Source organism: Mobula birostris, chromosome 12 (assembly GCF_030028105.1).
Source record: "Mobula birostris isolate sMobBir1 chromosome 12, sMobBir1.hap1, whole genome shotgun sequence".
Taxonomy (NCBI): domain Eukaryota; kingdom Metazoa; phylum Chordata; class Chondrichthyes; order Myliobatiformes; family Myliobatidae; genus Mobula; species Mobula birostris.
The window spans coordinates 107,826,682-107,853,567 of NC_092381.1; the positions used below are offsets into that span (position 1 = coordinate 107,826,682).

General features: G+C 46.1%; 1 protein-coding gene and 1 long non-coding RNA gene across 3 annotated transcripts in view; one reads left to right on the forward strand and one right to left on the reverse strand.

Moving 5' to 3' along the window:
• Positions 1-26,302, reverse strand: part of ppp1r14ab (protein phosphatase 1, regulatory (inhibitor) subunit 14Ab) — a 93,908-nt gene extending 67,606 nt beyond the window's left edge. Inside the window, exon 1 of the mRNA XM_072274434.1 lies at positions 26,079-26,302. Within this exon, the coding sequence (XP_072130535.1) occupies positions 26,079-26,249 (171 nt within the window). The 5' untranslated portion in view covers positions 26,250-26,302. The remainder of the gene's footprint in view (positions 1-26,078) is intronic.
• A 108-nt stretch (positions 26,303-26,410) lies between these two features.
• Positions 26,411-26,886, forward strand: part of LOC140206405 (uncharacterized) — a 42,696-nt gene continuing 42,220 nt past the window's right edge. For both annotated transcript variants that reach the window (XR_011888138.1, XR_011888137.1), the window contains exon 1: positions 26,411-26,466. This is a non-coding gene — a long non-coding RNA (uncharacterized lncRNA). The remainder of the gene's footprint in view (positions 26,467-26,886) is intronic.

A 26,886-nucleotide genomic window follows, 5' to 3' on the forward strand; every position in this document is an offset into this window, starting at 1 on the left:
GAGGGCTTCCTGCCCTTGACAAGATCACTGAACTAGGTTGAGATACTGGTCAAGAGATTCTCACGATTCAGTATCCAGGGCAATCCCCAAGAAGCAATGCCGCAAAAAGGCAGCATCCATCATTAAGGACCCCCAGCACCCAGGACGTGCCTTCTTCTCATCAGGGAGGAGGTACAGGAGCCTGAAGACACACACTCAACGAGTCGGGAACAACTTCTTCCCCTCTGCCGTCAGATTTCTGAATGGACATTGAACCCATGAACACTACCTCACTACTTTTTAAAAAAAATTATTTCTGCACTACTTTTATTAAAATCTATCTATTTATATATTTAAAAGCATATCTACACACACACTTACTGTAATTCAGTTTTTTCTCTGTTATTACGAACTGCATTGCACAGCTGCTGCAAAGTTAACAAATTTCACAAACTACGCCAGTGACATTAAACCTGATTCTTATCATGAAGGTCTCCTGAGCCAATGAACTCAGTCCCTTAAAGTTCAAAGTACATTTATTATCGATTCATGTATACATTATACAATCTTGGGATTTGTCTCCTTACAGGCAGCCACAAAACAAAGAAACACAAAAGAACCCATAAAACAAAAAACGACAAGCGCCCAATGTGTAGAGACAGAGAGAAAAAAAACAAATTGTGCAAACAACAAAATGAGCGGATAGCATTTAGACTGAAAGTGAGGCCTCAGACACAAAGCTGGGAGCAGCCAGCACAGCCCACAGCCTCAGCTCAGCACACAGCAGAGTAAAAGTCACACAGCCCGTAGATATGGGCCTGGGGCAGGCCCACAGCAGAGTAAAAGTCACAGAGCCCATAGATATGGGCCCAGAGCAGGCCCACAGCCTCAGCTCAGCACACAGCAGAATAAAAGTCACACAGGCCGTAGATATGGGCCTGGGGCAGGCCCACAGCAGAGTAAAAGTCACAGAGCCCATAGATATGGGCCCAGAGCAGGCCCACAGCCTCAGCTCAGCACACAGCAGAATAAAAGTCACACAGGCCGTAGATATGGGCCTGGGGCAGGCCAACAGCCGAGTAAAAGTCACGGAGCCCGTAGGTATGGGCCCAGAGCAGGCCCACAGCCTCAGCTCAGCACACAGCAGAGTAAAAGTCACAGAGCCCATAGATATGGGCCCAGAGCAGGCCCACAGCCTCAATGCAGCAAAGAGTGGAGTAAATATTGCAAAGCAGCGAAGAGAACTGGCCCGACCCTCAAAGCTGTTCCAGCATTCAGTGGGGATCGAGCTAATTTATGAACTAACACTGCCCTTTTTCATAATTGCTTTCTTATGCATTTTATGGCTCTGGGCCTGTACTCATTGAAGAATGTGTGTTGGTGGGGGCGGGGTAGATCTCATTGAAAACTATCGAATATTGAAAGGCCTATATAAAACAGATGTGGAGAAGATGGTGGGGGAGTCTAGGACCAGAGGACACAGCCTCAGAATAGAGGGATGTCCATTTCAATACAGAGATGAGGAGGAATTTCTTTAGCCAGAGGGTGGTGAATCTGTGGAATTCGTTGCTACCGGCAGCTGCAAATTCCCCCAGTGTGTGGGTGAGGGGTAGATGTTGGAGAAGTTAATGGAACTATGGGGAGTCCTCATGTAGGATTCCCTAAGGGTTAACTTGCAGGTTGAGTTGGTGGTGAGGAAGGCAAATGCAACGTTAGCATTCATTTTGAGAAGACTAGAATATAAAAGCAAGGATGTAATGTTGAGCCTGTAAAAGGTATTGGGGAGGCTTCACTTGGAGTATTGAGCAGTTCTGGGCCCCTTATCATAGAAGGGACGTGCTGACATTGGAGAAGGCTCAGAGGAGGTTGATGAGAATGATTCTGGGAATGCAAGGGTTAAAGAGCTGATTGTGGACTTCAGGAAGGGTAAGATGAAGGAACACGTACCAATCCTCATAGAGGGATCGGATGTGGAGAGTGAGCAGCTTCAAGTTCCTGGGTGTCAAGATCTCTGAGGATCTAACCTGGTCCCAACATATCGATGCAGTTATAACGAAGTGAAGGCAGCAGCTATACTTTATTAGGAGTTTGAAGCGATTTGGCATGTCAACAAATACATTCAAAAACTTCTATAGTTGTATCGTGGAGAGCATTCTGACAGGCTGCATCACTGTCTGGTATGGAGGGGCTACTGCACAGGACCAAAAGAAGCTGCAGACGGTTGTAAATCTAGTCAGCTCCATCTTGGGCACTCGCCTACAAAGTACCCAGGACATCTTTAGGGAGTGGTGTCTCAGAAATGCAGCGTCCATTATTATGGACCTCCAGTACCCAGGGCATGCCCTTTTCTCACTGTTACCGTCAGGGAGGAGATACAGAAGCCTGAAGGCACACACTCAGCGATTCAGGAACAGCTTCTTCCCCTCTCCCATCTGATTCCTGAATGGACTTCGAAGCTTTGGACACTACTACATTTTTTTTTGATATATAGTATTTGTCTTTGCACATTTTTAAATAATCTATTCAATATATGTAATTCATTTACTTGTTTATTTATGTTTTATTTTATTTATTATTATTTTTTTCTCTCTGCTAGATTATGTATTGCATTGAACTGCTGCTGCTAAGTTAACAAATTTCATGTCACATGCCGGTGATAATAATCCTGATTCTGATATGATGAGTGTTTGATGGATCAATCAATCTCCAATCTGTAAAAGGAGGGAGGAGAAGATGGCAGCGCGACGCAGCTCGCAGCGGCCACTCTGGTGGTGATGCCTGTTATCTGTCAAGTAGGGTGCCGTGCACAATCCTGATTTGATGGAGACCGACATGAGAGCACGGAGGAACATCTGGTGAAACTTCTGAAATGCCCTCTTTGCTGCTGCTGCTACTGTGTGGTCCAGAATCTCTGGAGGAGAAGGCCAAGAGTCCTCGGCTTTGCTTGTTGCTCGGCGGCTGCGGTAGGGTGGAAGCGCTCAGCAGAGGATGGCGCTTGGAGAGGCTGTGTCGGAGGCTCGAAGTTTTCGGACTGACTCAGAGTCCGCTGTGGTCGGGTGCTTCCAAGGGCGCTACATCAGCAAGTTTGCGGTGCTTGGAGGTTCATGGCAGGGAGAGTTTCTCCCTTCCACCGTCTGCGTGAGATGATGAGTCGATCGGGACTTTGAGACTTTTTTTTTACCGTGCCCATGGTCTGCTCTTTATCAAATTATGGTATTGATTTGCACTGTTGTAACTATACGTTATAATTATGTGGTTTTGTCAGCTTTAGTCTTGGTTTGTCCTGTGTTTTCTTGTGATATCATTCTGGAGGAACGTTGTATCATTTTTTAATGCATGCATTTCTAAGTGACAATAAACGAGGACTGAGTGTCCTCATAATCTAAAAAAAAAATGAGCAACAGCATTCAAAACCAGACTGAGTCCACAGGCACAATCCCAGAGGAGCCGGAGCAGGCCCATGGTCTCGGTGTCAGTTCATCTCGCAGCGGAGCAAACTGCCACGAAGCTCGCAGGCACAAAACGTGGAGCAGTGTCACGGTCTCAGACCCAGTGCCATGGAGAGCGGAGTTAAACGTGGCGGAGCAGAACCGGCTCGACTCTTGCCTTGAAAGTGCAGGAATAGCAGTTCAGTTTTGTTGAGTATCTGCACATGTGGGTGTACTGGGTAACGATTAAAGGATACCTGCTCGTCTTCTGCTGTCGTCCACGTTGATTTTAATCTTGCTCAATGCTTTAATTGGCGAGTTTGGTCGAGAATTGGAGCCAATCAGGAGTTCGTGCTCTGCCATCAGGCCACACACTCAACTGCGCCACATTTCCTCCCAGAGAATGAAAGCGCCAGATCAGTTGGCTCAAAAACACAGATTAATAGTCGGCGTGTAGTTAAAAGAAGGAGTAGTTTTGTGAACTGTTTGCATTCGTCACTGTTGGTTGCGTTGGTCTCTGGGACCATCGTGTCCACTAGATGTGTGCCAAGGATATACGACATTAGGGTGAGCGAACCGTGGACATGCTACCTTGGTACTGGAGGCACGGCAACACTTGGGGGCTGTCCCCAACACGATTCTCGGACCGTGCTGGCTGTTGACACAAACCATGCATTTCTGTGCACGTTTCCATGTACATATGACAAATAAAGCTCATCTTTATAACACTGGACAACAAAGATCTTGCTTCCTGAAAACTTTTCGGTGTAAGTGATGGATTATGAAAATCACCATGAAATTTCCCTATCACACACCGTTTTTTAAAAAAATCGCCTACATTTGTTATTTCAATTCTTAATTCAACTAAGAATAACTGATGCCAAGATTAAGGCAGGCATTTTTGTTGGTCCACAAATCAAACAGGGCATCAATCCCAGGCAATTAGAAAAACTTATCAGGAGCAAACATGCACAAGTTAGGATATAAACACCTACAATGGTAGTTACATAGGCTTACATACAATATTTTTTGGACCAGAAAGAAATGGTCCAGAAGAGATATATGGAAATTATTATTAATCCACTATTATTACTATTTTTCTTAACAACTAATATCATTACTTAGCCTAATAGAGTAGAATTTCAACTGCACATAATTATCTATTTAAGTGTCTAATTTCTTTTTATATCATCTTAATGTATACTTAGGAATGTATAAATAATTATAGATTTATACATACATAAAAAATGGAAAAGGTTATGCATGTGAAAAAAGTTCATGATACTTGTGAATTCCTTATCCAAATAAAAATAAAAAATTGAAAAAAAAAGAAAACCTTATCGTGGGACCAAAGGAGAAAGAGAAAAAGAAAAAAAAAATCCCTTGGAGGCTTTCAAGGATGTTGTTGAAAATTTTCTTGGCAACTACAGAGCACCAAATTACGTGCAGCTGGTTGACAACATGCTTCAAGCAAACAAAACCATGAAGTGCAATATGTCACTAAAGATTCATTTTCTGTATTCCCATTTAGACTTCTTCCCTGCAAATCTTGGCGCTGTCAGTGATGAGCGTGGTGAAAGGTTTCACCAGGACATTGCGGTCATGGAGAAATGGTATCAGGGCAACTGGAATCCATCAGTGCTGGCTGATTATTGTTGGACACTTAAGTGAGAAGCCTCAGACACTGAGTGCAAATGAAAATCATCAACAAAACATTTTTAACTTAGTTGAACTATTGCAAAGCATCAGCACTTATGTAATTAACCACGTTATATTCAAGAAAAGTTAATTTCTTGTTTTTCCAAATTCCTGCGTGATAGAAGTAGAACATAGAAAATCTACAACACAATGTAACCTACTCTAGAAGCTGCCTAGAAATTTCCCTACCGCATAGCCCTCTATTTTCCTAAGCTCCATGTACCTATCTAAGAGTCTCTTAAAAGACCCTATTGTATCCGCCTCTACAACCCTCACCGGCAGTGCATTCCATGCTCCCACCACTCTGTGTGTGGAAAAATTTACCTGACATCCCCCTTGTACCTACTTCCCAGCACCTTAAACTATGCCCCCTCATGTTAGCCATTTCAGCCCTGAGAAAAAGCCTCTGACTATCCACATGATCAATGCCTGTCGTCATCTTATACACCTCTATCAGATCACCTCTCATCCTCCGTCGCTCCAAGGAGAAAAGGCCAAGTTCACTCAACCTATTCTCATAAGGCATGTTCCCCAATTCAGGCAGCATCCTTTTAAGTCTCCTCTGCACTCTCTCTATAGCATCCACAGCCTTCCTGTAATGAGGTGACCAGAACTGAAGACAGTACTGCAAGCGGGGTCTAACCAAGGTATTATACAGCCGTAACACGACTCTTGAACTCAATCCCACAATTGACTAAGGGCAACACACCATACACCTTCTTAACAACACTGTCAACCTGCTCAGCAGCTTTGAGTGTCTTATGGACACAGACACCAAGATCTCACTGATCCTCCACACTGCCAAAAGTCTTACCATTAATATTCTATTCTGTCTTCATATTTGACCTACCGAACTGAACCACTTCACACTTATCTGGGTTGAACTCCATCTGCCACTTGTCATCCTAGTTCTGCATCCTATCAATGTCCCACTGTAACTTCTGACAACCCTCCAGACTATTCACAACACCCCCAACTTTTGTATCATCCGCAAACTTACTAACCCACCCTTCCACTTCCTCATCCAGGTCATTTCTAAAAATCACGAATAGAAGGGGTCTCAGAGCAGATTCCTGAGGCACACCACTGGTCTCTGTCCTCCATGCAAAATATGAACTATCCACAACCACCTTTTGCCTTCTGTGATCAAGCCAGTTCTGGATCCACAAAGCAAGGACTCCTTGGACCCCATGCCTCATTACTTTCTGAATGAGCTTCGCATGGGGAACCTTGTCAAATACCTTACTGAAATCCATATACACTATACCCATTGCTCTACAATGTCGCAAAACAAAGGAGCTGGTTGTGGACTACAGGAGGAATGGAGACAGGCTAACCCCTATTGACATCAATGGATCCAGGGTTGAGAGGGTGAACAGCTTTAAGTTCCTTGGCATTCACATCACCGAGGATCTCACATGGTCTGTACACACCAGCTGTGTGGTGAAAAAGGCACAACAGCACCTCTTTCACCTCAGATGGTTGAAGTTGTTTGGTATGGGCCCCCAAACCCTGAGAACTTTCCACAGAGGATCAATTGAGAGCATCCTGACTGGCTGCATCACTGCCTGGTATGGGAACTGTACCTCCCTTAATCACAGGACAGAGAGTGGTGCGGACAGCCCAGCACATCTGTAGTTGTGAACTTTCCATGATTCAGGACATTTACAAGGACAGGTGCGTAAAAAGGGCCCGTAGGATCATTAGGGACCCAAGTCTCGGGGCTCTGGAGACGGGCGGATTGAGGGGTCGATATCGTGGCAGGAGACTTATGTGTTGTTGGGGAGGCCTGAAAATCTTTTGCTGTGGGCCCAAAGACCCGAGTTCTTTGTGATCTTCAGACATCGAGCTCGAAAAAAGTGACAAAATGGACTTCTAATATCGTAAACCAACGGGTTGTTGTTATGTCTCCCTCTCCCTTGCCAGGGAGAGAGAGAACCTTCAGTTTGTCAAATGTCGGATGAAATGCAAAGCCTTTGGAGTAACTTTGGTCTGTGTCTTTCCTGTTGCTTAGCACACGCTTGGACTCGGTGATGGTACCAATGCACGTTTTGTTTTGCTGGTGGGGGGAGGGGGGATTGTTGCTCGCTGGGGGTTCTCACGTTTAACTGTTGTTCATTCTTTGGGCCATTCTCAGTTTTCGTGGATGTTTGTGAAGAAGCGGCATTTCAGGATGTATATTGCATACATTTCTCTGACGTTAAATTTGACCTTAGAGCATTTGAACAATCAAGGAAACACATTTTATCAAAAGGACAGGCTGGTAGGCAGAGGGGTAGGGGAGGCTCTGTTGGTAAAAAACTGAAATCAAAGCCAGAGAGAGAGGTGACATAGGAATGGAAAATGTCGAATCTTGTGGGTAGAGTTAAGGACCTGCAAGGTAAAAAGACTCTGTTGGGGGTTATGTACAGGCTGCCGAACAGTGGACAGGAAGTGGGATAGAAATTTCAACAGGTAATAGAAAAGGCATGTAATAAGGATAATATTACGATAACAATGGTGCATTTCAATATGCAGGTACATTGGGAAAATCAAGTTGTTGCTGGAACCCACCAAACAGAATTTGTAGAATATCTACAAGATGGCATTTTAGAGCAGCTTGTCGTTGAGCCCACTAGGAGAAAAGCAACTCTGGATTGGGTGTTGTATAATGAACCAGATTTGATTCGGGAGCAGAAAGCAAAGGATCCCTTCGAAGATAGTCGTCACCATATGATACAATTCACCCTGCAGTTTGAGGAGAAGATGAAGTCAGATGCATCATTATTACAGTGGAGTAAAGGGAATTACAGAGGCATGAGAGAGGAGCTGGCCAAAGTTGATTGGAAGGGGATACTGGCAGAGATGATAGCAGAACAGCAATTGCTGGTGATCCAGGGTAATTGGGAATGTGCAGAATCGATACATCCTAAAGATGAAGAAATATCCTAAGGGAGGGTGAGGAAACCATGGCTGTCAAAAGAAGTCAGCCACAGCATGAAGCAAGAGAGGATGTATAAAAAGCAAAAATTAATGGGAAGTTAGAGGATTAGGAAGCTTTTTAAAAAACCAACAGAAGCATAGAGCAGTCAAGATAACAGGCAGGATATTTGGATGGTTTTCTTGCAGTATGTGGTTAAGCAAGGAGACCTCCAGTGTCCCTGACAACTATAACTGCAAGAAGTGCATCCAGCTGCAGCTTCTAACACTCCATGTTAAGGAGTTGGAGCTGGAACTGGATGAACTCTGGATAATTCAGGAGGTTGAGGGGGTGATAGACAGGGTGTATGGAGAGGTTGTTACACCCAAGGTAAAACAACACAGGAAACTGGGTGAGAGTCAGGAGGGTGAACAGCCAATGCAGAGTACCCCTGTGGCCATCCCCCTCAACAACAGGTAATTCACTTTGGACACTGTTGGGGGGGATGGCATGGCAGAGAAAAGTCACAGCAGTCCAGTCTCCAGGCTCTGTGGCTCAGAAGGAAAGCAGGGGGACAAGAGGCAAGCTGTGGTTCAAGGGGATTCATTAGTTAGGCAAACAGAAAGGAAGTTCTGTGGATGAGAACGAGATTCCGAGATGGTATGTGGCATCCCAGGTGCTGGAATCCAAGGCATCTCAGACAGAGTTCTCAACATTTTTAAGTGGGAGGGTAAGCAGCCAGAGTTGTGGTCCATATAGATACTGATCGATATTGTGCTGTGTTCTTTGCCAGTCTTCTACGCTATCCACAACTGCACCAATCTTGCTGTTATCCATAAATTTACTAACCCACCCACCTACATTTTCATCCAGGTCATTTATATACATCACAAACATCAGAGTTCCCAACACAGACTTTGCGGAACTCCACTAATTACAGACCTCCAGTGTGAGTAAGTCCTTCCAACCACTACCCTCTGTCCTCTTTGCGCAAGCCAGTTCGGAGTCCAAGCAGTCAATTTGCCGCAGATCCCATGCATCTTAATCTTATTTGGTCCCCTAATCTGAGGAAAGACATTCTTGCCATAGAGGGAGTACAAAGAAGGTTCACTAGATTGATTCCTGGGATGGCAGGACTTTCATATGAAGAAAGACTGGATGAACTAGGCTTGTACTCGTTGGAATTTAGAAGATTGAGGGGGGGATCTGATTGAAATGTATAAAATCCTAAAGGGATTGGACAGGCTAGATGCAAGAGGATTGTTCCCGATGTTGGGGAAGTCCAGAACGAGGGGCCACAGTTTGAGGATAGAGGGGAAGCCTTTTAGGACCGAGATTAGGAAAAACTTCTTCACACAGAGAGTGGTGAATCTGTGGAATTCTCTGCCACAGGAAATACTTGAGGCCAGTTCATTGGCTATATTTAAGAGGGAGTTAGATATGGCCCTTGTGGCTAAAGGGATCAGGGGGTATGGAGGGAAGGCAGGTACAGGGTTCTGAGTTGGATGATCAGCCATGATCATACTGAATGGCAGTGCAGGCTCGAAGGGCCGAATGGCCTACTCCTGCACCTATTTTCTATGTTTCTAAGTCACCATAACCACAATCTATTCCAGCTGCTACCGTCCGGGAAGCAGTACTGCAACATTAAAGCCAGGACCAACAAGCTCCGGGACAGCTTCTTCCACCAGGCCATCAGACTGATGAACTCACACTGATCTGAGTGTACTCTAGAACCATAGAACACTACAGCACAGAAAACAGGCCATTTGGCCCTTCTAGTCTGTGCCAAAACATTATTCCACCAGTGCCATTGACCTGCATCCAGTCCATAACCCTCCAAACCTCTCCCACTTATGTATCTACCCAATTTATTCTTGAAATTTAAGAGTGAGCCTGCATTTACCACATCAGATAGCAGCTTGTTCCACACTCCCACCACTCTCTGAGTGAAGAAGTTCCCCCTAATGTTCCCCCTAACCTTTCCCCTTTCACCCTAAAGCCATGTCCTCTCGTATTTATCTCTCCTAAGTGGAAAGAGCCTATTCACATTTACTCTGTCTGTACCCCTCATAATTTTGTAAACCTCTATCAAATCTCCCCTCATTCTGCTACACTCCAAGGAATAAAGTCGTAACCTGTTCAATCTTTTCCTGTAACTCAACTCCTGAAGACCCTGCAACATCCTAGTAAATCTTCTCTGCACTCTTTTAATCTTATTGATAGCCTTCCTATAGTTAGGTGACCAGAACTGTACACAATACTCCAAATTTGGCCTCACAAATGTCTTATACAACCTCCCCATAACATCCCAACTCCTATACTCAATACTTTGATTTATGAAAGCCAGGATGCCAAAAGCCTTCTTTACAACCCTGTCTACCTGTGATGCCACTTTCAGGGAATTATGTACCTGAACTCCCAGATCCCTTTGTTCCTCCATGCTCTTCAGTGCCCTACTATTTATTGTGTAAGTCCTACCTTGATTTGTCCTTCCAAAATGCAACCCCTCACACTTGTCTGCATTAAATTCCATCTGCCATTTTCTGGCCCATTGTTCCAGTTGGTCCAGATCCCTCTGCAAGCTTTGAAAGCCTTCCTCGCTGTCCACAATGCCTCCAATCATAGTGTCTCTATATTGTTATATTGACTGTTCTATTTATTATAATTATACATCACTATGATTACACATTTCACATTTAGATGGAGACGTAACAAAAATATTTACTCCTCGTGTATGTGAAGGATGTAAGAAATAAATACAATTCAATTCAATGTGTCTTGTTACATCCTCAAAGAATTCAATCAGTCTCGTAAGGCATGACCTGCCCTTGACAAAGCCATGCTAACTATCCCTAATCAGGTTATCTCTCTCCAAATGCTCATAAATCCTGCCTCTCAGGATCTTCTCCACTACTGAAGTAAGACTCACTGATCTATAATTTCCTGGGTTATCGCTACTTCCTATCTTGAACAAGGGAACAACGTTTGCAAACTTCCAACCTTCTGGTACTTCTCCCATTCATATTGATGAGGCAAAGATCATCGTCAGAGGCTCAGTAATTTCCTCCCTCACTTCCCACAGTAACCTGGGGTATATCTCATCCGGTCCTGGCGATTTGACTTAAGTGGCATGCAAAAGATTGAGCACCCCTGGTCAAAATCTCTGTTACTGTGAATGGCTAAGCGAGTAAAAGATGAACTGATTTCCAAAAGGCATAAAGGTAAAGATGACACATTTCTTTAATATTTTAAGCAAGATTACTTTTTTTATTTCCATCTTCTACAGTTTCAAAATAACAAAAAAGGAAAAGGGTCCGAAGTAAATTTTGGGTACCATGCATGGTCAGTACTTAGTAATACCCCCTTTGACAAGTATCACAGCTTGTAAACGCTTTCTGCAGCCAGCTAAGAGTCTTTCAGTTCTTGTCTGGGGGATTTTCGCCCATTCTTCCTTGCAAAAGGCTTCTAGTTCTGTGAGATTCTTGGGCTGTCTTGCATGCACTGCTCTTTTGAGGTCTATCCACAGATTTTCAATGATGTTTAAGTCGAGGGACTGTGAGGGCCATGGCAAAACCTTCAGCTTGCGCCTCTTGAGGTAGTCCATTGTGGATTTTGAGGTGTGTTTAGGATCATTATCCTGTTGTAGAATCCATCCTCTTTTCATCTTCAGCTTTTTTTTTACATCGGTGTGATGTTTACTTCCAGAATTTGCTGGTATTTAATTGAATTCATTCTTCCCTCTACCAGTGAAATGTTCCCCGTGCCACAGGCTGCAACACAAGCCCAAAGCATGATCGATCCACCCTCGTGCTTAACAGTTGGAGAGGTGTTCCTTTCATGAAATTCTGCACCCTTTTTTCTCCAAACATACCTTTGCTCATTGTGGCCAAAAAGTTCTATTTTAACTTCATCAGTCCACAGGACTTGTTTCCAAAATGCATCAGGCTTGTTTAGATGTTCCTTTGAACCTTCTGAATAGAATCTGTGGATAGACCTCAAAAGAGAAGTGCATAGAAGACAGCCCAAGAATCTCACAGAACTAGAAGCCTTTTGCAAGGAAGAATGGGCGAAAATCCCCCAAACAAGAATTGAAAGAATCCTAGCTGACTATAGAAAGCATTTACAAGCTGTGATACTTGCCAAAGGGGGTGTTGCTAAGTACTGACCATGCAAGGTGCTCAAACTTTTGCTTCAGGCCCTTTTCCTTTTTTATTATTTTGAAACTGTAAAAGATGCAGATAAAAAAGTTTTCTTGCTTAAAATATTAAAGAAATGTGTCATCTTTAACCTTATGCCTTTTGGAAATCAGGTCATCTTTTACTCGCTTAGCTATTCACAGTAACAGAAATTTAGACCAGGGGTGCTTAAACTTTTGCATTCCACTGCATCTTAATGCTTTTCAAAAGCTCCAGCACATCCTCTTTCTTAATGTCTACACACTCAAGTGTTTCAGTCTGCTGTAAGTCATCCCCACAATTCCTTTTCACTGGTAAATACTGCAGCAAAGTATTCATTAAGTAACCTCCGCTACCTCCTCCGGCTCCAGCATGTTTCCACTTTTACTCCCGACTGGTTCTATTCTAACATGACTTATCCTCCTGCCCTTCACATACTTCTGCAATGCCTTGGGGTTTTCCTTAATCTTGCTCACCAAGGCCTGCGCATGTCCCCGTCTAGCTCCCCTAATTTCATCCTTGTGCTCCTTCCTGGCACCCTTGTAATTTCCTAGAGCTCTAACAGTACCTAGCGTCTTGAACCTTTTGTAAGCTTTTCTTTTGTTCTTAATTAGATTTTCTTGATCCTTTGTAACCTTGGATCTTTTACCCTACCATCCTTCCCCTGCCTCAATGGAACATTGCAAATATTCCCTGAACATTTTCTACTTTTCTGCCATGCCTTTCCCAGAGATCATCTACTCCCAAGTTATCTTCCCAAGTTCCTGCCCAATAGGATCATATTTCCCCCATCCCAATTAAATGTTTTCCCAAATTTTCTGCTCTTATCCCTCTCCAGCACTACAGTAAAGGAGATAGAGTTGTGATCGCTATCTCCAAAATGCTCTCCCACTGAGAGACCTGACACCTGACCAGGTTCATTTCCCAATATCAGATCAACTACAGCCCCTCCTCTAGTTGGCTTACCTACATATTGCATTAGGAAACCTTCCTGAACACACCTAACAAACCCCACCCCATCCAAACTCTTTGCTCTAAGGAGATCCCAGTCAATATTAGGAAAGTTAAAATCACCCATCACAACAACCCTATTATTATTGCACCTTTCCAGAATCTGCCTCCCTACCTGCTCCTCGATGTCTCTGTTACTATTGGGGGGAGTCTATAAAAAACCCAGTAGAGTTATCTTAATCAACACACATAAAAGTTGCTGGTGAACGCAGCAGGCCAGGCAGCATCTCTAGAAAGAGGTACAGTCGACGTTTCGGGCCGAGACCCTTCATCAGACAAAGGGCCTCGGCCCAAAACGTAGACTGTACCTCTTCCTAGAGATGCTGCCTGGCCTGCTGCATTCACCAGCAACTTTTACGTGTGTTGATTGAAATTCCAGCATCTGCAGAATTCCTCGTGTTTGCGAGAGTTATTGTATCCTTCCTGTTTCTCACAATCCCTCCATTATTTCCTCCTTTTCTGTAGCCATGATACGATCCCTGATTAGCAATGCTACTCCCCCACCTCTTTTGCCTCCCTCCCTGTTCTTTTTTTGAAACATCTAAGCCCAACACACTCAGCAGCTATTTCAAGTCTCTGTAATGGCCACGTCATAGTTCCACGTATTGATCGATGCTCTAAGTTCACCCACCTTGCTTACAATACTCCTTGCATTAAAATAGACACATCTCAAACCATCTGGCTGAGTGTACCTTTGCTCTATCATCTGCCTGTCCTTCCTCACAAACTCCCTTCAAGCTGTCTCTACTTGTGGGTCAACCACTCCCTCCTCTGCCTCTTCACTTCAGTTCTCACCCCCCCTGCAAATCTAGTTTAAACCCTCCCCAATAGCATTAGCAAACCTCCCTCCCAGGATATTGGTTCCCCTCCAGTTCAGGTGCAACCCGTCCCACTTGTGCAGGTCACCCCTTCCCCAGAAAAGGTTCCCATGATCCAGGAACTTGAAACCCTGCCCCCTGCACCATTTCCTCAGACACTCATTCATCTGCACTATCTCCTTGCTCTGATCTTCACTAGCTGGTGGCACTGGGCGTAATCCGGAGATTACCACCTTGGAGGTCCTGCTCTTCAGCCTCCTTCCTAACTCCCTAAACTCACTGCATGCAGGCCCCCTACCCGTCCCCTGCCTATGTCTTTGGTACCAACGTGTACCACGACCTCTGGTTGCTCACCCTCCCCTTCCAGAATATTCTGCAACTGCTCGGAGACATCCTGGACTCTAGCACCTAGGAGGCAACACATTATTCTGATGTCTCTTTTACTGCCGCAGAATCCCCTATCTGTCCCCCTAACTATCAAGTCCCCTATGACTATTGCTCCACCTGACTTCACCCTACCTTTCCAAGGCTCAGAGCTGACCACAGTGCTATTGGTCTGGCTGCTGCTGCCTTGCCCGGATGGGTCATCCCCCTCAGCAGTATCCAAGAGGGTATAGCTGTTACTGAGGGGAATGGCCACAGGGGGACCTTGTACTGACTTCCTTCTCCCTTCACTCTCTCGGTGTTCACCCACCTACTCCCTGAATTCTGAAGCCTGAAATTATATTTGTGTTCAGCTTCAAGTGATCTACCAGAAACAAAAAAAAACTTCTGAGGAAGCAACACTTTTGAAAAAAAGTGTTCCCTTAGCTTTCTGGGGAAGTAGAGGTGCTGGTAGCCTCGCTTGGCCAGGGCACGTACATGTTTCTGGTGATCCTTGCACCTCAGAGCTTGCTCTCCACATTTCACGCCAGCATCATTGATAAGATGGGTGCGTGTGGTGTGACCCACTCCTGAGGGAAGTGGCCAGCTTCCTCGTGGGGCCGTCATTGAAGGGTGCTGTCTGGGCACCAGGCTACCACAGTTCTCTCAGGATCGTTACCTTGCTGTGGTGCAGAGGCTTGTGATTTCCTGAGACCCCAAGAACAATGCTTATAGATCTTAGCCCCACGGCGGTGGCTCCAAACAGCGAATCCCAACGGTGGAGCCGGCAGAAGATGTTGACACATCACAGCAGCAGTAAAGGGGGCAGAAGACTGAGGCAGGGAAGGGTCACCAGTCATCTTCCATTCCAGGCCACTGGACTCTGACCCTGATCTGTCAAGGACTGAGTGGGGGTTGACCGTGCATCAGCCTCCCAACGTTAAACAAAGTCACGCACAGGCGTTCTCCATTAAAGGAATAACCCTTGAGGGGAACATCACATTAGGCTCTTGATCTCCTTCCTGCATGCTGACTCGTCACTGTTTGAGATCTGTACACTATAGCGGTGGTGTGAATAAAGGCAGAGGTAGAATCTGGTCAGATATGATTACATTTGGTGTCCGGGGACGGGGAGCACCTCTGGTGAAGGGGCCAGTCATGCCCATTCCTGGGCCGCACACTCACTTTTGGTCCCACCGCACACTCAGCTCTCACCTATGGCTCCAAGTAGCTGTTCACTTGCGACAGCGGCTGCACCCCAGTACACCGCCTCGACCGGCAGGCTAAACCAGGCGAGGGTAGCTGGCGGGACTCGCAGCCTGGTGAAATAAGCCTGTCCTAGCATGTGAAGTCAGCTCTGGCGGACCGGGTGGACGAGATCCAATGACCAGGAAGGTGGTTCTTTAATGCTCCCTGGACAGCAAAGGGCACGACGAGGCACAGACAACATCACGGTCATCCACTGCAACCAGGGAAGACCCCAGTTTGTGACGCTTGTTCGTAGCAGTGGACTCAGACGTCCGAGCTAGAGAGAGTGGAACTGCCCCAGTGCTAAGCTTTCCACTTTAAAAACTTTCCTACACAAGTTTCTGGCTGTCAACAGACATGACAGACAACCACTGCTTTTAATCACTGAATGACAGACTAAATCGCTTGACACTTCTTCCACAGTTTCACCTGGCTCTGTGCACATCTCAGGGAAGGTAAAAGAGAGGAGAGATGGAGTGGGAGGTGGGGGGACGGGGGACAGGGATGGGAAGGAGGAAAAGAGAGGGGAAAGGCACAGTGCACTCACTGTCAAAACAATACAGAGCACAGGTCATATACACAAGAGATTCAGCAAATACTTGAAGGGTCTTGGCCGGAAACGTCAACTGTTTATTCCCCTCCATAGATGCTGCCTAACGCAGTGAGTTCCTCCAGCATTTGCTAAAAAGATTAAAATTAGCTTTATTTGTCACATGCACATCGAAACATACAGTGAAATGCGTCATTTGCACCAATGATCAACACAGTCTGGAGACGTCCTGAGGGACAGCCTGCCAACTGTCACCGTGCCAACATAGCATGCCCACAACTTATTAACCCTCACCATATGTCTTTGGAATGTGGGAGGAAAGCAGAGCACCCAGAGGAGAACAATGCCCTCCATCATGGAGAGAACGCACAAGCTCAATGAAGACAGTGGCAGAATTGGACCCGAGTTGCTGTGAAGAGTTATACTAACTGCCGTGCTATTGTGATGTCCCGAAGCTTCCTCGGATACAAACTCAGATTCTGGGTGTGGATTATGTATGCATAGAACAATAACTACACTCGTTATGGCTTTAATAAACAAAGTGTTTCCCACAGAATTCACAATTTTGTTTACAAATCATGCCTCACCCTTTCCTTGGTACAAAACCTCTTCCAGGTCTATAACCCACAAGACCTCTGAAATCTTCCTGTTCTGGTGTCTTGTTCACTCTGTAACTGGAGAAATTACTTCTGTCGTTTTGTATTTGCACAGGTTGTTGTCTTCCGCACTCTGATTGAACACCCTAGTTGGTTCAGTCTTTCAAAGTTCAAAGTAAAATTTATTACCAGAGTACATACATGTCACCACATACAACCCTGAGATTCATTTTCCTGTGGGCATACTCAGCACATCTATAGAATAGTAAATGTAAACAGGATCAATGGACAACAAACTGTGAAAATTCAAATATAAATAAATAGCAAATAAATAATGAGAACATGAGATAATGAGATAGAGTCCTTAAAGTGAGATTATTGGTTGTGGGAACATCAGAAATAGGATTGAATGAAGTTATCCCCTTTGATTCAAGAGCCTGATGACTGAGGGGTTGTAACTGTTCCTGAACCTGGTGGTGCGAGTCCTGAGGCTCTTGTACCTTCTACCTGATGGCAGCAGTGAGAAGAGAGCATGGCCCGGTTTCATTGATTCTGTTATAGTTACTATTCCATTATGTATTTGAGTATGTCTGCAATTAAACAAATCTCAGAGTTGTATATTGTGACAAATATATACTTTGATAATAAATTTACTTTCAACTTCCATGCCTTCAACTGTTGGAACTTGACATCCCTTTATTCCTCCGAGTTGCTCCCTAAAACTTGTTTCTCTGATTGGGATTCTCCTCCAAGAGTATCACCACCTTGACGTAGGGTTTGGAGGCTTGCGTGCCTCAATGTTCCGGAGTGCTATGCTGGCTGGAGTCAGGGCTTTATCCTTTGGCTCGTGGTAGGGTCACTCATGCCAAACAGGTCAGAGGGTAGAGACGGTATTCCTGAGTCTCCACCTGGGACTTGCATGACTGACAGTAGTGAAAACCGAGAGGAGGCTACTGGCATGATGAAGGGAGCCCTGAACACTGAGAAGATGGCCGAAGACAAACAGAGACAGAAGACATTCATTGCTGCCCTAAACACCAGCGACATAAAAAGCTTTTGATGATGACTGGCTGTTTTGGACTCCAGACCTCATATCACTTTGTGGATAATTTCACTCGTTGTTTGCTGACCGTCCTCACAGGCCCAGTGATCTGAGTTCAATTCCCACCTCGAGCACTGTGTAGAGTTTCCATGTTTTTCATGTGACTGTGTGGGTTCCCCCACGTCCTCCACTTTGCTCCAAAAATCCCACAGACGTACTGGGCTCGTTAGGGCACTGTAAATTCCCCCAGAGTGTGGGTGAGGGGAAGTTGACAGAACTATGGGGAGCCTTTGTGCAGGATTCCCTAAAGGTTAATTTGCAGGTCGAATCGGTGGCGAGGAAGGCAAATGCAACATTAGCATTCATTTCAGGAGGACTCGAATATAAAAACAAGGATGTAATGCTGAGGCTTTACAAGGCACTGGAGTATTATGAGCAGTTTTTGCCCGTTATTTAAGAAAGGTGTGGCAGCATTGGAGAGGGTTCAGAGAAGGTTCATGAGAATGATTTCTGGAATGAAAGGGTTATTATATGAGGAGTGTTTGACAGCTCTGGGCCAACCCTTGCTGGAATTTAGAAGAATGGCGGGGGAAGGGGAGGCGAACCCGTGGTATATTGAAAGGCCTCAGAGGGATGTTCATTTAGAATAGAGACCAGGAGGAATTTCTTTAGCCAGGGAGAGGTGAATCTGTGGAATTCGTTGCCATGGGCAGCTGTGGAGGTCAGGTGACTGGGTGCATTTGAGGCAGACGTTGATAGATTCCCGATTAGTCAGGGCATGAAGAGATATGGTAGGAGATTGGGGCTGAGAAGGAAATGGATCAGCCATGATGAAATAGCGGAGCAGACTCGATGCGTCAAATGACCCAACTCTGCCCCCATGTCTTACGGTCTAATAAAACAGGACTAATGTTGAATTAGTGTAAATAGGTTCTTTGTAAAGATAGATTAAAGATTAGCTTGATTTGTCACAGATACATCGAAAGTTCAAAGTATATTTATTATCAAAATATGTTTATATTATAACACATTGAGATTTATCTCCTTCCAGGCAGCCATAAAATAAAGAAAGCCCAAAATAACCCATTAAAAAAGACCGTCCAACACCCAACGTGCAGAGAGGGGAAAAAAAAACAAATCATGCAAACTAAAAACAAGCAAATAGCGTTCTGAGTGAGATCCACAAAAGGAGTTCGTCCACAGACCTCTAGTTCAGCACAGAGCCGAGCAAACGTCGCAGAACCCTCAGACACAGGGTCTGGAGTAGCCACAGCAGGCCACAACCTCAGCCTCAGTTCAATGTAGAGCCGAGCAAACGTCACAGAACCCCCAGACACGGGGCCTGGAGTAGCCAGAGCAGGCCACAACCTCAGCCTCAGTTTAATGCAGAGCCGAGCAAATGTCACAGAACCCTCAGACACGGGGCCTGGAGTAGCCAGAGCAGGCCACAACCTCAGCCTCAGTTTAACGCAGAGCCGAGTAAACAACACAGAACTCTCAAACACGGGGCCTGGAGCAGCCACAACAGGCCACAACCTCAGCTTCAGTTCAATGCAGAGCCAAGTAAACGTCGTGGAGTAGCGAGCTGAACCGGCTCATCCCTCACCTCGGGACCTGACATCCTGACCTTGTCAATCAGGCCTGGCAGATTGCCTTCCTAACATCGGGTTCAGTTGCCTCCGCACACTCTGGTGCCTGGATCCCGCTGCCTCGATTCGACCTGTCCCTGACCATACTGATTCAGCCCGGCGCTCAAATCGTCATCCAAGCATCGGGTTCAGTTGCTTCGATGTAGTCTGGGGCCTGGACCTGGTGCTTAAACTGATCGATCGGGTCCTCCTTGCTCTCGGCGACGAGCCCACTACCCTGTCTCCTGTCACATCAGAATGCCTCCAAGTCCAAAGGGAAGTGACAGCTATTGTTTGCGGTGACCGTTTACCAGCGATTAACAAGGTATTCAGTTGTTCCCGTTGTTTCATCGGCCGCCAGCCAGAAGTCACTGAGGCACACCGGCGCCATCGTAAACCAGAACAGTGAAGTGTGTCGTGTGCAGTCCGAGGATGTGCTGGGGGCAGCCCGCAAGTGTCTCCAACATACCGAGCCCACAGCTCACTAACCCTAACTCCTACGTCTTCGGGATGTGGGAGTTAACTGGAGCGCCACACATGATCGCGCGGAAAAAGTACAGACTCCTTGCAGACATCTGTGGAAACTGAACCCCACTGGTGACGGCTGGCGTTGGAAAGCTTTGTGCCAACTGCTGCACTAGAGTGCCAACTCCTTAGCGACCGTGCCACCCTGAAGCAGCACAGAGCACGGGCTGAGGGACCTCCTCCACTGCTCTGTCTGTGCAAGACAACTTGAGTTACCCTCCCCAGGGAGCTGGAAGCAGAGGGAAACCAAATAGAAGTTTATAAGATTAAAGTTCAAAGTAAGTTTTATACGTCACCATACACAACCTTGAGATTCATTTTCTTGTGGGCATACTCAATAAATCTATGGAATAGCAACTATAACAGAATGATCAACCAGAGTGCAGAAAATAACAAACTGTGCAAATAGAAAAAGAAAAAATGAAAAATAGAAAATAAATAAGCGATAAATATCAAGAACATGAGATGAAGAGTCACTGAACGTGAGGCAATAGGTTGTGGGAACATTTCAGTGATGGGGCAAGTATCCCCATTAGTTCAGGAGCCTGATGGTTGAGGAGTAATAACTGTTCCTGAACCTGATGGTGCAAGCCCTGAGGCTCCTGTACCTTCTTCCTGATGGCAGCAGTGAGATGGAAACATGCCCTAGGTGGTGGGATTCCCTAATGATGGACGCTGCTTTCCTGCGACAGCGTTTCATGTAGATGTGCTCAATGCTTGGGGGGGCTTACGAGAAGCTCAGAGTCGACAGCAGTGTTTGACCCCAATATTGATGTCAACTTGAGTAGCGCCCTTGACTACCTGCCACCCAGACCCGTGAATGGCAATGTTGGCTAGGCCCAGGAGCAAGCCCACCAGAAGATCTCCTGAGCAACCGATTAGTTTACCAAGAGAAGCCAATCTGTACAAGACTCTATGGTAAAGGTGCCTTTCACACCTCACACCTGGGTTCATGAGCAGATCTTTCTTTCCATTTGCTCAGAGTAGCAGTAGAACATTCCAGATGTAGAACACAGAACCGTGCAGACCCCTTGGTCTTTTAAGATCAACCTAACCCAGGGGTTCCCAATCTGGGGTCCATGGACTCCTCAGTTAATGATAAGGTTTCATGGCATAGAAAAGTTTGGGAACCCCTCCCACGTAACCCTGCATTTTTCTATCATCTGTGTGTCTATCTAAGAGTCTCGTAAATGTCCCTAATGTATCTGCCTCTCCCACCAGCCCTGGAGGTGTTTTCCATACACCAATCACTCTCTGTGTGAAAAACCTATCTCTGATATCCCCACTATACTTTCCTCCAATCTTAAAATTATGCCCCCTAGTGCGAGCCATTTCCATCCTGGGAATAGGGTGTTCGCTGCCCAGTCGATCTACGTCTCTTATCTTCATATAGAGTACTATACAAAAGTCTTGTGCACATATATATCACTAGGTTGCCCAAGAGTTTTGCACAGTACAGTACTGTAGTAATTTTATGTATTGTACTGGACTACTGCTGCCAAAAACAACAAATTTCATGACAGATACTCTCTATTCCAGGTAAATCTCCATAGCACCCTCTCCAAAGCATTCACATCCTTCCTATAAAGAGATGACCAGAACTGAACACAGTTCTCCAAGTGTGGTCTAACCAGGGTTTTATAGAGCTGCAACATCACCTTGCGACCCTTGAACTCAGTTCCACAGCTAATGAAGGCTAACACACCATACGCCTTCTTAACCTCCCTGTCAACTTGCGTGGCAACTTTGAGGGACCTGTGGATGTGAACCCCGAGATACCTTTGTTCCTCCACGCTGTCAAGAGTCCTGTCATTAACCCTGTAATTAGCCCTTAAGGTTTGACCTTCTCAGAGTAAAACCTTTAACCCCATGAAGATTAATCAAAGGAACATTTACACAAAAAAAATCCAAAGGTTTGGGGAGGGGGGAGCCTCTTTAAGGAGTATGGGGGTGGGGAAGGAGAACGAAGAGCTTTAGGGAGCAATCTCTGGAACTCATCCGTGGCCAAGGAAAGCATGGTCAATCAGGAAGAGTGCCGAGATTGCAGAGACAAGAGGGAGAGTCCATGGGCAGATACGATGCACTGTTTCCCTCTAAGGTGCCCCAGTACACAGCAACAGTAATCACAATGCTACTGCGCACGTAGCCTTTGTTGCCACGCAGCTGAAATTGGTCGAAGCTAGAATATGTTTACAAAATGTGAAAGATTTTCTTTGTTGTACCATATTTCAATACAACCTATGCTCTGTCCGCCAATAGCGGGACCTCCCATTTTAATTCCACTTTCTATTCCCATTCCAAAACGTCCGTCCATGGCCTCCTTCACAGTCATGATGAGGCCACACTCAGGTTGGAGGAACAACACCTTATATTCCGTCTGCGTAGCCTCTAACCTGATGGCTTAAACATCAATTTCTTGAATTTCCAGTAATGCCCCCCCCCACCCTTCACTATTCCCCATCCCTTTTTCCCGTTCTCACCTTATCTCCTTTCCCACCAATTTCTCCCTCAGGTGCTTCTCCTTCCTCTTCTTTCTTCCATGGTCTTCTGTCCTCTCCTATTAGATTCCTCCTTCTCTAGCCCTGTATCTTTTTCACCAACCAACTTCCCAGCTCTTTACTTCATCCCTCCCCCTCCCAGTTTCACCTATCACCTTGTGTTTCTCCCTCCTCTCTCCCCACCTTTTAAATCTATTCATCTTTTGTTCTCCAGTCGTGCTGAAGGGTCTCAGCCCAAAACGTCGACTGTACTTTTTTTCCATAGATGCTGCCTGGCCTGCTGAGTTCCTCCAGCGTTGTGTGTATGTTGCTTGGACTTCCAGCATCTGCAGATTTTCTCTTCTTTGCTCTGTGTTATTAACCTCTGGTTAGGCCACCTCTGGCCTACCATTCTGGTTACCCCACTACAGGAAGAATGTTGAGGATTTGGAGAGGGTGCAGAAGAGGTTTACCAGGATGCTGCCTGGTTTGGAGGGCATGTGCTATCATGGGAAGCTGGATAAACTTGGGTTGTTTTCTCTGGAGTGTCGGAGGCTGAGAGACGACTGATAAGAGGTTTGTAAGATTATGAGAGGCATGGATACAGGGAATATCTGTTTCCCAGAGTAGAAATGTCTAATACCAGAGGGCATGCATTGAAGGTGAGAGGGGGTAGGTTCAAGGGGGTTTGTGAGGGGCAAGTTTTTTCCACTGGGAGAGTGGTGGATGCCTGGAATGTGCGGCTTAGTATGATGGTAGGAGCAAATACATTAGAGGTTTAAGGGACGTTTGGATAGGTACATGGATGTAAGGAAAATGGAGGGATATGGACATGGTGTAGATAGGAGGGATTAGTGTTTGGGTGTTTTTCCATTTGCTTTTTAGCTGGTACAGCACAACATTGTGGGCCGAATGGCCTGTTCCTCTGCTGTCACATTCTGTTTTAATAAGTAATGTAATTTTTCAATTTTCAGTCTAAATATTCATAGTATGCATATATTTCAAAAAAAACATTTAAAGTGCATCACAGTTTTCAGGCTGTGTAAAAGTGTCTTGCTTGGAGCAATGGTTGGTCTGATCAGCTGTTTAAAATAAAATGCAGAAGGAATATTGAAGAGGAGAGTGAGATGTTAAAATGGGGAGATTGGTTAAGCAGATGCCGTGTTGGCCAGTGGGCACAGATGATAATGAACAGACAGGAAATGGCTCAGATTTCAACCAGTTTTACAGATGCAAGGCAGATTCTGAAGTAACAAACAAAGGAGGCTTCAGCAGCATACAAACTGAGTGTCAACAAAGCCTCTTATAAATTCCTACAGATGTACCATGGAGAACTTTCTGACCGGTTACATTACCATCTGGCATGGTGGGGCCACTGCACAGGATTGGAAAAAAGTTTCAGAGGGTTGTAAACTCAGTCAGCTCCATCATGGGCACCAGCGTTCTTGGCAGATTTTTCTACAGAAGTGGTTTGCCACTGCCTTCTGGGCAGTGCCTTTACAAGACGGGTGACCCCAGCCATTATCAACACTCTTCAGAGATTGTCTGCCTGGCGTCAGTGGTCACATAACCAAGACTTGTGATATGCACGTACTACAAACAACCACTACTATTTTACACTAGTTAGTTTAAATTTTAAAAACATATTATTGTAACTTAGAGTTCACGTATTGCAATGTACTGCAGCCGCAAAGCCACAAATTTCACACTGTACACTACACCACTGATATGAATCAGAATATAGGAGGGAGATTGAAAATCTGGCTGAGTGGTGCCACAACAATCTCTCACTCACTCAGTGATATTAACCCCGATTCTCACCCTGAATTCTCTCACACTTGGTACTGCAGGTAAAGAAACAGGTTATTCTCTCTCAAGAGGACTCTGAAGCGTAACGTTCCAAAAAAAACTGCTGTCTTTCAGAATGCCCATTACAGCCAGCAAACCTGCACGTCTCAGTTCTGACTCCCGCAAGGGCTATGCACGCCTTGGTGAAGACCTGTGCAATTAAAGCCACCTGGCAAAGTGTCCCTAACGTGCTCACACAGAAATAACTCAGTCAGAACGCTGGTTTCCAATCTCCCAGGGTCTGCGCACAGTGAAACTGCTGCCTTAAAACACTCAGATCCGGGAACAGCTAGTCCCAGGTGCAGATACACCGCAAGCTAATGAGACGAACAAAAAATGTTCGTAACACGTTCACAGGTTCATTTTAATATCAGAGGAGGTATATAGTATACAACCTGGAATTCGTAATCTTCACAGACATCCACAGAACAACAAACCCCATAGAACAAATGATAAAAACATCAGAACTCTAACCCCCCCCCACACATTCAGCAGCAAAAAGCAACAGCCACCCTCCCTCTGCACCAGAACTGACCCCCGCATCCCCACCATGCAAGCAACAACAGAAGCCCCCAAACAGACTTTGATCCAGAGTCCATTAAACCATAGTTCACAAACCAGCACCTCGGTATCTCCGACAGTTAATCCTGGTATCGTACAACACAGGAAGATCTCATTCCAACCCACTTCTTTCCCACAGCCTAGCCCAAAATTTACAGCCTGAAATTTCCAATTCAAATGTGCCCAGCATTCTCCTCTCTGTGACAGTCCAGCAGATGCACACTCCCTGAACCCAAAGACAGCTCCCTCAAGCTGATCTTGCAGGTCTGTCTGAGGGGCACAGGCTCTTGCCCTGAATCGGAGGTTGGTAGGTCCCAAGTCCCACCTGTGACTGGAGGCAATAAAAGGAGACGCCAGGACGAGCAGCTCCTGCGGTTAGCTGGCTTACTCCTGATACTTTGGGTGCTGAATGGGGAATCAGATGTTGTTTAAGGTCCTGTTCAGAGTCTGAACCAATATCACGTAATTTCTACAGTTCCATCACCACAGGGGCAGCTAGTCTAGGCTTGGGTCTTTCATGGCTTTGGGATTGTCAGACGTTCCTGGTTACTCACCTGCCCGGGTCACCCCGGTCACTCACTCCGGTCCCAGGATCGGACACTCACCCCGGTGCCGGGGTTGATCAGTGGTCAGCCTGGTCCCAGGGTCAGTCACTCACCCCAGTCCCAGCCTCAGTCACTCACTACCCCGGTCACCCCTGTTCCAGGGTCGGTCACTCACCCTGGTCCCAGCCTTGGTCACTCACTACCCAGGTCACCCCTGTTCCAGGGTCGGTCACCGGTCACCCCGGTCCCAGGGTCGGTCACTCACTACCCCGGTCACCGGTCACCCTGGTCCCAGGGTCGGTCACCAGTCACCCCGGTCCCAGCCTCGGTCACTCACTACCCCGGTCACCCCTCTTCCAGGGTCAGTCACCAGTCACCCTGGTCCCAGGGTCGGTCAGTCACCCTGGTCCCAGCCTCGGTCACTCACTACCCGAGTCACCCCTGCTCCAGGGTCGGTCACCGGTCACCCCGGTCCCGGGGACCGTCACTGGTCACTCCTGGTCACCCCGGTCCCGGGGTCGGTCACTCACCAGCCCTGGTCAGCCCGGTCCCAGGGTCGTCACTTAGCAGCCCCAGTTACTCTCAGTCCTAGGATATCTCACTTATTCCGATCTCAGTTACTCCAGCCCTGGGCGTCACTCCGTGCTGGGGTAACTCACTCCATCCAGCCCCGGGTCCCCTCACCTGCTCCCCGTACAGCTCCCGGACCCGATCCTCCATCCATCGCTCCACGTCCAGCCGCCTCTGCAGCTCGCTGCGATCGTAGCGCGCAGTGACCCGGGCCTGTCGCCGCTGCAGAGCCACCCCGGGCTCCCGGGGGCTGTGTCCCTTCCTGCCGACCCGCTCCGCTGCCATTCTCCCCCTCTTCCTTCTCCTTTTCTGCCGCCACCACCCTGCCCCGCCGCACCGCCCCGCCTCGCCTCGCCCGGCCAACACCGGCTCCGCCCCGCGTCCGGGCGCTCCACCCAAACCCACACTTAAAGGCACAGGCAAATTGAACTCCACAATGACTTGTGCAGAGATCCTCCGAAGATGCGCTGGGACACATCGTCAGAGCAAAACCTTAATTACAGTAAGCATGTATATTTATTAAATAATTAAAAAAATTAAATAGTTAAATAGACATTTACAAAATGGAGAAGATAACAGCATCTGTTAATCCTAAATTAGAACAATTTTATTCATAGGCCTCATTCTATTCTCACAAGTCAATGAATATGTTGTAAAAAAAAGATCACTCCCTACTCTGTACATAGTTTTCTTCTTTCGATTGTTCGTTCTTTCCTCTCCTTTCTATAAGTGTATACCTCAGATAAATATTATGTGGAGATTTGTGACAAATATGACTATATGATATATATGGACAGTATCTGAAATACATCATATGGAAATGTTTGTTTGATGATGAAATTCAATAAAAAAAATAAAATACAAAAAAATAGTTAAATCAAATAGAAATTGAAAAAAGTAGTGAGGTACTGTTCATGGGTTC